At 43.9% G+C, this 11,417-nt stretch overlaps 1 protein-coding gene across 3 annotated transcripts in view; it reads right to left on the reverse strand.

The window, feature by feature from the left end:
• Positions 1–6,201, reverse strand: part of NSUN6 (NOP2/Sun RNA methyltransferase 6) — a 50,336-nt gene extending 44,135 nt beyond the window's left edge. For 2 of the 3 annotated variants that reach the window (XM_040967921.1, XM_040967923.1), the window contains exons 1-2: positions 5,838–6,201; positions 4,412–4,567 (exon numbers count right to left, since the gene is read on the reverse strand). In XM_040967921.1, the coding sequence (XP_040823855.1) occupies positions 4,412–4,567; positions 5,838–5,912 (231 nt within the window). In that variant the 5' untranslated portion in view covers positions 5,913–6,201. The remainder of the gene's footprint in view (positions 1–4,411; positions 4,568–5,837) is intronic. The other variant, XM_040967922.1, reaches the window with a different exon arrangement.
• Between the last annotated feature and the right edge of the window lie 5,216 nt (positions 6,202–11,417).

Here is an 11,417-nt window from a genome sequence, read left to right on the forward strand (position 1 = left end):
TTTGCACTATTATCATATTAACATGAAAAAGTATCAGATGGTTAGAAGATAAACATATACAATTATAAAGTAATTAATATATTTTATACAGTTCTACTTAAGGAGCTTACCAGCATTATCTACCAGACCATGAATCTTGCTTTGAGACACTTTATTTCATAGACCGGTATTAAAAATTCAAAGATTTTAAAGCAATGTTTTCTATATAATTTAACTGTAATCTCTCTAGACTTCTTCATAAAACTTATATTTTGCTTGATGTGTTGCTTTGGAAACACAAAATCATGTTTATCTTAAGTGACTTTAAAACAAATCCTGGGTCCGGTGCGGTGGCCTAGTGGCCGGGATCCCATATGGGCACCGGTTCTAATCCCAGCAGCACCGCTTCCCATCCAGCTCCCTGCTTGTGGCCTGGGAAAGCAGAGGAGGACAGCCCAAAGCCTTGGGAGCCTGCACCCGCGTGGGAGACCCGGAAGAGCTCCTGGTTTCAGATCGTCACAATGCCGGCTGTTGCAGTCACTTGGGGAGTGAATCATCGGACAGAGGATATTTCTCTTTCTTTCTCTCTGTATTTATCTGACTTTGCAATAAAAACAAATAAATCTTAAAAAAATATATATATCCAACACAGATTTACATGTAGTCAGTCAAGCAAAGTCCAGCACAGTACTTTAAAGATTAAGATGATTAAATATTACTTAGTACAGACTGCAAACAGCTGCAGACACGGTACTATAAGTTGCTGGAACCAGCTCTCAAAGGCTCAAGACGGCCACTCAGAGCCTCTTCCCAATTCCATGGCCATGCTAACAGTGTGAAACTGACGCATTTGCAACACTGAAACCATCAAACATGGTGAGCTATCTTTTCTGGAAGTGGATTGTAGATAGAAGTCATGCAGCTGCACAGTGCCTGCAGAATAGGGACTGCAAGACCTGGAGAACTGTGTCATACAGACTACAATTTATCAACTCACTAATTTTCACACACTACATCAAAAAACAGTAATACATATTTGCCCTATAGTATCTATACATAACCTAATAAAAAAAAAAAAACCTCCCCACATCAACTTCCTCACTTCTAAGTGGATTTTTAAAAATCAGAATTTAAAAATGTAGATTGCCACCAGGCGAACAGCTCTCTGGCCTTTTTTCCAGATCCTATTTCAAACTAAACATCCAACAGCTAGCCAACAAGAAACCTGCAAGACTTCAAGTCAGTTAAAGCTCTGCCACTATCTTTTCTTCCCTCCTTGTTCCAGTTGCCCTAAGTATTACCAATACTACAGTTCTCCAACACGAACAAAGATAATGAATTTTGTCATTTTATTAAGTTCTACTTACTTTACCCTGTAGAAATACTGTGTACAGAAAACAACCCTTCTCAACCCAAAGGTTTTCTTCTTTTCTATTTTCAGTATGTTAAGGAGATGTAGAAATAAAACTTGGGAAAAATGCACATATGCCTAACTTCCACATCATTTTAAACTAAGCATATCATCTGCTTCTTTTTGTGTCTGCCTATGCTCCTCCCACCCCTCTTTTTGAAACAGGTTTTTATTTATTTTTAGTGGAAAGTCAGACACACAAACAGGAGGAGAGACAGAGGAAGATCTTCCATCCACTGATTCACCCCCCAAGGGGCTGCAATGGCCAGAGCTGATCCAAAGTCACAAGCCAGAAGTCTCTTTCCAGATCTCCCATGTTGGGTTCAAGGGCCCAAGCTTTAGGGCCATCCTCCATCATTCTTCCATGCTACAGCAGAGAGCTGTATGGGAAATGGAACAGCCACAACACAAACCCGTACCCGCACGGAATGCGGGCAAATGAAAGTAGAGAATTAGCCAACTGAGCCATGGAGCTAGCCTCTGCCTATACCTTTTAAAAACAGTCTACTGGGCCAACACTGGCATTTCAAGTGAAGCTGCCACCTGCCACAATGGAATATGTTATGATATCAGACTGAGTCCCAGCTGCTCCCTTCAATCCAGCCGTCTGCTAATGGCTTGGAGAGTGCAGTGCAAGATGGTCCAAGTGTGTTGTCCCCTGCCACTCACGTTATAGACCGGGAAGAAGCTCCTGGTTCCTGGCTTCAGTCTGGCCTAGGTCCAACAATTGCAGCCAAGGAGTAAACCAAAGGATGAAAAATTTCTCTGCTCTTTCTTCTCCCTTATAAATAAGCCAACAGGGCCCGGCACGGTGGCATAGTAGTTAAAATCCTCGCCTTGAAAATGCCGGGATCCTATATGGGCACCGCTTTTAACCCCAGCTGCTCCACTTCCCTTCCAGCTCCCTGCCTGTGGCCTGGGAAAGCAGTCAAGGACAGCCCAAAGTTTTGGGACCCTGCACCCACCTGAGAGACTCGGAAGAGCCCCTGGCTCCTGGTTTCGGCTTGGAGAGTGAACCACGGGATGGAAGATCTTCCTCTCTGTCTCTCTTCCTCTCTATATACGTGACTTTGCAATAAAAATAAAACTTTAAAATTAATAAACCAATAAATCAATCTTAACATCTCCCCCCCAAGATAAAACTTGTTATATTACAACTTAAAATTCACCCTTATTAAGTTCACAATTCAATGATATTTGACACACTTAAAGAATTCTACAAGACAAATGCATTTCCATAAACCTTCTGCAGCTCCCTCCTATGCATGGATTTTGACATTTTTGCATCAAAATAAATTATACCTTTTAAATAAATAAATGTAAAGAATTGTCCAGCTATCACAACCATTCAGTTTTAGATAATGTCCATTATCCCCAAAGACCTGTCAAATGTTCATTTGTAGTCAACCCTGCTCCCATTCCAGGAAACCACTTATTCTTTCTCTATAAACTTATTCCCTCTGGACATTTCAAGCAGAAAAATGAAATACATTATGTCAGCCTTCACTTGCTTTTTAATTCTAGTTTATCTTAACAGGAAAGCTGTTTTTTTTTTTTTCAGGGAGGGGGGACACAGAAGGAGGAGGGAAATCTTCCTTCCACCTAATGATTAACTCCTTGAAATACAGTAAAACAGGGAAAAGTGCAGTGGCTCAGCATGCTAATCCTCCACCTTGCAGCACCAGTATCCCATGCGGGTGCCAGTTCATGTCCTCACAACTCTACTTCCTATGCAGCAATGCTTATGACCTGAGAAAGCAGTGGAAGATGGCTCGTGTACTTGGGCTCCTACACCCAGGTGGGAGACCCAGAAGCAGCTCCAGGCTCCAGGTTGCAGATCAGCTCACCTCTTGCTGGTGCATCCATAGGGGGATTGGACCAGCAAACGGAAGATCTGTCTCACCTCCCTGTAAACCTGGCTTTCAAATAAAAATAAATCTGGGCCCAGCATGGTAGCCTAGTGGCTAGGTTCCTCACCTTGCATGCACCAGGATCCAAACACTGGAACCAGTTCATATCCCGGCAGCCCCATTTCCCATCCAGCTCCCTCCTTGTGGCCTGAGAAAGCAGTCGAGATCAGCCCAAGGCCTTGGGACCCTGCACCCGCGTGGGAGATCCAGAGGAGGCTCCTGGCTTTGGATCAACACAGCCAGCCACTGTGGCCACTTGGGGAGTGAACCAGCAGAGCGAAAATTTTCCTGTCTCTCCTCCTCTCTGTATATCTGACTTTCCAATACAAATAAACACATCTTTAAAAATAAATTTAAAAATTAAAAAAAAAAGGAATGCAGTAAGAACCAGGAACTCCATCCATGTGTGTGGCAAGGAGTGGAATGAGTGCAAGAACTTAGGCCATCTTTTACTACATCCCCAAGAGCGTCAGCAGGAAGCTGGACTGGAAGCAGACTAGCTGGGATTCAAACCTGCTTTCATGTACAGGATACTAATGCCACAAGCCGTACCTTAAACCTGTTGCACTACAAAACTGGCACTTTCATTTCTGATGTTAATTCAGGTTGACACAGCTTCTACCTGCAAGAGACTGCTCACCATCTGCTTCACTCACTCCAAATGCCCATGTCAGTCCTGGCCATGCCAAAGCCAGGAGTCTGACATCGAAGGCTTCAAGGACCCAAGTCCTTGGACTTTCACCACTGCCTCCCAGAGTGCCCACCAGCAGGAAATGGGCTGGCAGCAGAGGACCCAGGACCTGAACTGGTCATTCGGATATGGGGCACAGGTATCCCAAGCAACAATCATAGCAGCTAGCTACACAACCTAACCCCTCCCCATCAAACGTATTTTAACGAAACTGACACCATGGGGAATTAGCAACCTACCCTAAAAAATAATTAACTCAGAATCAGACCTGCTAGATTCAAGTCTAATATTTCTGAATTTCTTCATTTGCAAAACTGGAACACTGTATCACTGATAGGGTTTTCACAGGAAGTGATAAAACAGATTGCAGAGACACAATTTTATATCTCTATAAGAACTCTTAAAAAAAGGTGTACAAACCTTCTGAAGTTCATCAAGCAACAGATTTTTCACATGTTGTACTGAGGCTAAATGTGTGTTCACTCTAACCGTTGTGAATGATGGAGGGTGTGACAAGCGATACAAAAGCACTTCAAACTTCCTTTCAGCTTCTTGCTTGTCTGAGGTAGATAGAACCTGAAAACAACAAGTTAAGAACTGAAAATACTCAGCAGAGTATGCTCCCATCTCTCTTCTACAGCAATCTGCTCATGTGTTAGTAACACTAAGAGAATGGCAATACTTCCCAGGGTCCTTGGGTCTCACTGTGTTAACAAATACCTAACCAAGCCTGCCATCAAGAGCCTAGGAAAACACTGCCTCAACCTAACCTGTTACCACCACCAGTGTTGACTCACACCTGCTGTTCACTCTACTCTTGCATAAACTCTTGGGGCACTTCCCTTCCACTGGCTACTTGCTAACATCACATCCTAGAGCCAACTGGCTGGTGGCCTTTTAAAGTATCAGCGAGGAACAGGTAACTCTGAAACACTATTAAACAGATTCCCTGGAACATCAGCTTAATACGGTATTAAATGTAACAAAGTACAGAAAACAAAAGCAGGTAGCATGAACATCTGTCAGAAATGAAGATAAAAAGACTCCAAACCACCAGACTTCCCTGTGAGTAACCAAAGCTCAATGGCACACATTCCCCATGAGTGGGCATTTCCTAACCCTTCCTCTCAGAATCCACAAACTGCTGAACAGCCCCTGATCAGGCAGCCTTTATAAAGCATTTACTTTCTTTCCCAAAGTTCTATCAAAATTGAGTACTTCCCACCAACACTTTTCACAAGGGATGGTTTTTCTCTTCCATAACATACAGTAGGTTTGTTTAAGATAGGCGTCAACAAATGAAAATTTTCTAAAAGAAAGGCGGGAAGAGGTGTAACCAAACACTGCTACTTCTCTTTGTTCCCTTAAAAAGCAGATGTTTTCTTTCGGTTGACTAGTCTCTTAATATCTTTGGAAACAAATGCAGAAGCCGAATCAAAATATTAACTGGCTTTAGCTAAAAAAAAAAAAAAAAAAAAAAAAGGATTTGCAGGGGAAAGCTGCGTGGAGGCAACATGTGAAAGGGAACACAGCACCGGCCTTGTAATTAAATAAAAAACAATGAACCTTCACTTTGGATTTCTCGCCAAGCTTTGAGGACTTTAATCGCCAAAGTGGTTCTAACTGCTTTCCCTAAAACCGGTGTGAAGTGCTCCTAACCATTACCAGTTTCCCCAGGAGCTTCCCCAGGTGATGTAACTTCCTCTAAGCCCTGCAACGCCCATGGAAAGCTTGAGAGCCTCCACCTGCACCTTGGTACAACTGCAAGAAACAGGCTTGTAAGTCCAAGTTTTATGTTCTTCCAGCCTGTTCTGGTGTTCTGGCAAAAAGTTTTTAACTGACCTACCTCTTTATTCACAAAGCACTCTTTAAGGTAATTTTCAACCTCGGGTCGCAAAGATATTTTAGGGAAAACAGACATTTTCCTGGGTTGTTCAGTTCTCCTCCAAAAACATATAAATAAAAAAGCTTGTTTCTTCCGAGCTAGAGCACAGGGTCTGGACAAGGAGAAGGCCGGCAGCGAGGGCAGCGAGGGCAGCGAGGGGCAGCGAGGGCAGCGAGGGGCAGCGAGGCCGCCAGCGAGGGCAATACTCGGCACCGTCTACGCCACCTGGCCTGGGTCCTCCGGAAACTCTCACTGAAACAACTGGAAGGCGTTGCCACCGCATACGGAAACCATAAACGCTCGGGATCCGTAAAAAACCGACCGCGTAGGTACAAACACGCAACCACCTCTCCCGGCGCTCCCTTATATCCTAACTTCCGAACCCGCGCCCGCCAGCTCTGCGCGGGAGCAGCTTCCGTCGTGCGTCACTTCCGGGGCCCTCGAGTCCGCCCCCTTGCCGCCCACCCGTCCAATCCGCATCCAGCGGTGGCGACTGCGTCAGCGGCGGAAGGGCCCGGAGCCGGCCGGCTGCTCCCTCAGTTTCGGGGCGTCTCTCTGGGTGCGGGGCGCGGCGCTCCCTGGCTGGGCGCTGTCAAGTGTAGCTAACTCCTAGCTAGCAGAGTGGAAGGTAGAGAGCATGGCAGGGACCATTCCGGCCTGAGTCAGCAGAGGGCCCCAGTTAGTGACCTGCTGGGCAACCAGAGTTTATTTGGAGACATCAATCACCCTCTGATTTCATCAAAGTGCCCTTCTCAGGCATGCACATCTGACTTCAGTTGTAAATGAACAAATAAAGTTGTAATTTTGAATATTTTAATGTTGTGTAGATGTTAGTATCTATAAATACCCGAGTAAAAGAGGCATGGAGAATGTTTACGATTGGTTATAAGGCAAGTTGGTTTTGTTTGTTTGTTTTAATTTCTATTTGAAAGCCAGGGTTAAAGAAGGGAAAGACAGATCTCCCTTCTGTGGGTTCACTCCCCAGATGGCCACCAGAACCTGAGCTGAGCTGAGCTAAGCCAGGAGATTCTTCTGGGTCTCCTACACAGGCGGAAGGGCCCAAGAACTTCAGCCAACCTGCGGCGTTTTCCCCGGCCATCAGAACAGAGCTGAATTGAAGTTAGAGCAGCAGGGACTAGAACCCGGTGCCCATATGGGAGGCAGGCTATGCACTCAGGATTAATTCACTATGCCACTGTTGGCCCAAGTCAATATCTTCAAGCTTGGGAGACTCCTTAGCAGAATCATTTTTGTCACAAATGACATCTGTCATAATCTAATGAAGAGAAAGATTGAAAGGGAGAAGACACTAACCAAAATCACTGTGATTGAACGGAAGAGTAAAAAAATCAGTCCACTTACACAGTACAGTGTGATCAGCTATACATGAATGTATGCAAGGATCTTAAGTCTCTAACTTTCAGGTTGTTGGGTTTTTTTTTGTCAGTAAGCAAAGCAAAATTTACTAAAGATATTACAAACAGAAACCTTCTGCCACAACAGGAGGACTTTTTTTCAAGAGAAAAAGATCCTTTACAAAAGTCTTATAAAGGCTTTCTCTAAGGTCCTGAAGAATATATTGTACCAAGCACCCTATAGCGTGTGTGATTCCCTCTGTTTACAGATGAGGAACACAACAAGCTTTCTAGAATTTAAATGACTCTTCCTGGTCCCACAGACAATTGTGATAAAGAACAAAGAACTCTGTATTCTAACACCTATTCCGTGTGGCTCCATCACAGCCTATTTCTTCATACAGTTCGTGGGATTCTTTTGTGACTAAAATTTCTGAAATGGCTCTAGGCATTACCAAAATAAACTTGGTCACCTTGGCTTTGCTGTGACCCATAGCACCAATTTTAGCACCAATAATGTTTGAAACCTGTGTTCAAGAGATAAAGAGAGAAGGAACAAGCTGAGCTAGTTTGTAAACCAAATAAAGTAACAACTTATCTCACCACCTGTGTAGCATTACTTAACACAAATATTTACTGAATGAATAGATGAAAAAATTAGTTGAAAGTCAGAGTAGAGGGGGAAGGAAAGCAAGGTTTCCCATCTGCTGGTTCACTCCTCAAATGGCCACAGAGGCTGGAGCTGGACCGGTCTGAGGCAGGAGCCAGGAGTGTCTTCCTAAGCAAATGCAAGGCTAGCACTTGGGTCATCCACTGCTTTCCCAGCCATTAGCAGGGAGCTGGACAGAAGTGAAGCGGCCAGGATGCAACCTAATGTTTGTAAGAAACACGGTGCCACAGCTGGAGGCTTAAACTGCCATGCCATGGTGTCAGCCCTGGACGTGCCTCTCTGTGAACTAGGGAAAATGCTGATAGAGTCAATGTTGGCTGGTAATTGTTCATTAGTTAGCACACCTGGAAGGGATGTTTGGACCACTCTTTAAAGATTTATTTATTCGAAAGGCAGAGTTACAAAGAGGCAAATAAACAGATCTTCCATTCATTGATTCACTCCCCATGTCCAGGACTGGGTCACACCAAAGAAACGAGCTTGGAACCCCGTCTAAGTCTGCCTTCCCAGGCACGTTAGTAGAAAGCTGGATGGAAAGTAAAAGGGCCGGTGCTCAAATCCACTTTCATATGTGATATCAGCAATGCAGTGGCTTAGTCTGCTACAATAAATTGCTGATCTTTAGAATACAGACCATCATCTGGGTCTCCCAGCTGACTGGCAGAGCCCAAGTAACTGGGCATCTTCTGCTCTTTTTCACAGACCATTAGCAGAAGCTGCATCTGAAGTGGAACAGCAGGACACAAATCAGCATCCATGTGTAATGTTGGCATCCCAGGCAGTGGCTTCACCCATCCCTTAACCACACATTATTGAAATGACAGTTAAGGTGAAGAGGTCTCCTGATGATCTAAGTTGTTTCCAAGAAAAAGACATACATCTGAATTTGCTATGTCAAATCTGTATTCCCTAAACTAAGGAAGAAAAAAGACTGTGAGAGAGTTTGAGATGAATTCTGTGTAAACAAAGAGGACAGCTTTCTTGTAAGGTCAATTATGATGCTTAAATTGTAGTGGTTCACTTCTTTATCTTTTCCCTTTATGCTGACTCATCATATCCTTCTCCAGCTCTGAACTCTGCTGCAGCTGGCCTCCAGCACTGATCCTTGTAGCCGTTTGGGGAGTGAACCAGTGCATGGAAGATCTTTCTGTTTTTCCTTCTCTCTCTCTGTAACTTTGCCTTTCAAATGAAAATAAACAAATCTTAAACAAACAAAAAACAAAAACTGGGCCTGGTGGGGTAGCATAGCAGCTAAAGTCTTCACCTTGCTCATGCCTGGATCCCATATGGGCGTTGGTTCTAATCCTGGCAGCATCCAGCTCCCTGCTTGTGACCTGGGAAAGCAGTTGAGGGTGGCCCAAAGCCTTGGCACTCTGCACCCATGTGGGAAACCCAGAAGAGGCTCTGGGCTCCTGGGTTCATATCAGTGCAGCTCCAGCTGTTGCTGCCACTTGGGGAGTGAATTAACAAGCAGATCTTTCTATCTCTCCTCCTCTATGTATATCTGACTTTTCAACAAAAATAAATCATTAAAAAATCTACCTAAAAAATATTATTCCTTCATTTTTAATTCAATAGTGCTTGTGCAAAAACAGTAGTGAAAAGATACGTAGAAAGGCTCCTTTAAGGCATGATAATTTTTACAGATTGTAAAACATTTATTCAGGCAACTACTTCCTACCAAAACAAATTTAGTCTTCCCTTTTTACATTCTTTTATACTATCCTCTTATATTTCAATTATGCCTCTTCACACCTCTCAAAAATTTTATTTCGTGGCTTCTGGCCATCTCCACTGAAGGAAATTTAAAAGTCCCTTCTGAAAAACCTCAGTATTAAAATCCCAACTGTTTGTTCATGCCTCATTGCTACTGAGAAACTGTAGGAGCTTGCAGGCTAAATGGCCTACGTGACCTATGTGACCTTTAGCACTGATGGGTCCCAATTCTTATGTATCAAGACCCACCTAAATCTGGTTATCTCACAGGTGGCTCCAAGTAATTAAGTGGGCACTTCCCTTAGTTGCTGGAGGCAGGGGCTGTCCAGCTGAGATAGGAAGGGAATGTGTGCTATTTCCCCTCCCCTTGCAGACTACTGTGAATTTCCCCTGTTCAAGCTATTGTGGACTGCCCTTATAAAAACCCTATGAATGTTCTGTTTCTGCTCGGGGCCACACTCCCAGTAAGGGGTGTTAGGCCCGGCCAACCAGCAGCCTGCTTTCAACTAAGAACCCAGGCTTGGATGCGCTGAGCTTCAATAAACCATCCTTGTGCACTTGGGTCGACTTCAGACTCCTGGTGATTTCTGGGGACCACAAAATCTGGGCACAACTCTTCCTATTTCAATCCAGGGTTTTTTCCCTATCATTCTCTGTAAATCTGCTCTTCAATGAATATAAATAAATGTTTAAATATATATATATATATATATTTTTTTTTTTGGAAAGGCAGATACACAGCGAAGGAGATAATCTTTTGTCCACTGGGTCACTCCCCAAGTGGGATCCCGAGCGTGTAAGGTGAGGATGGCACCAGGCCTGATTTTTAAAAAAATTGAGAGGAGTATGTTTCTTTATTGTTTTATTTCTTTTCTTTCTCTTTCTTTTTTTTTTTCTTTTTCCTAGCATAAGGTTACTTGTTCTTAGCTGGCAAGACACACTGTCCCTTGGACTTTTGGTTCAAGCCAAGAGGAAATTGATCTTAGCTGAATAATAAGTTCAATTACAGTGGTATCCAGTTTTTTCAAGTATTATGTGAAGTTACTATATAATAGTGCCTTTGAAAAAATAATTGTTCTATTTTTAAAATTCCCCTAAGTTGTCAGCATTTTCCTATTTTGAAATTTTAGATTCTTCATTTTACAGTGACCACGGCCCTGTCAGTGTTTTGTTGAACTGAAGAGATTTTTCTGAAATTCAATTTTAATTAAAGGAAAATATTTCCAGTTACTTCTTAACAAACTGTTATAGTCTTAAAGACAGTATCACACTTCTTTTAAAAAAATTTAATTTTTAGGGCCCAGCGCGGTGGCGCAGTGGTTAAGGTCCTCGCCTTGCACGGCCGGGATCCCATATGGGCGCTGGTTCTATCCCGGCAGGCCCGCTTCCCTTCCAGCTCCCTGCCTGTGGCCTGGGAAAGCAGTCAAGGACGGCCCAAAGCCTTGGGACCCTGAACCTCTGTGGGATACCAGAAGAGCTCCTGGCTCCTGGCTTCGGATTGGCTCAGCTCCAGCCATTGCAGTCACTTGGGGAGTGAATCATTGGACGGAAGATCTTCCTCTCTGTTTCTCCTCCTCTTTATATATCTGCCTTTCTAATAGAAATCTTCAAGACAAACTGAATAATTTCAGTTCTGTGCTGCAAAAGGGACGAAAAAGAGCGGCTGGTCAAGCTGGAAAATCGCTGTTTCCGCCCTGTTTTTAGAGGTCAGGGACACAGCCGGCACACGCCAGGGGCGGTCAATCCAAGGACGCAGAGCCTGACCAGTGCGAACCCCCGTCCCAAGGACACCCCAAACTT

Source organism: Ochotona curzoniae, unplaced genomic scaffold, assembly GCF_017591425.1.
Source record: "Ochotona curzoniae isolate NIBS_2020 unplaced genomic scaffold, NIBS_Ocur_1.0 scaffold_4683, whole genome shotgun sequence".
NCBI lineage: Eukaryota > Metazoa > Chordata > Mammalia > Lagomorpha > Ochotonidae > Ochotona > Ochotona curzoniae.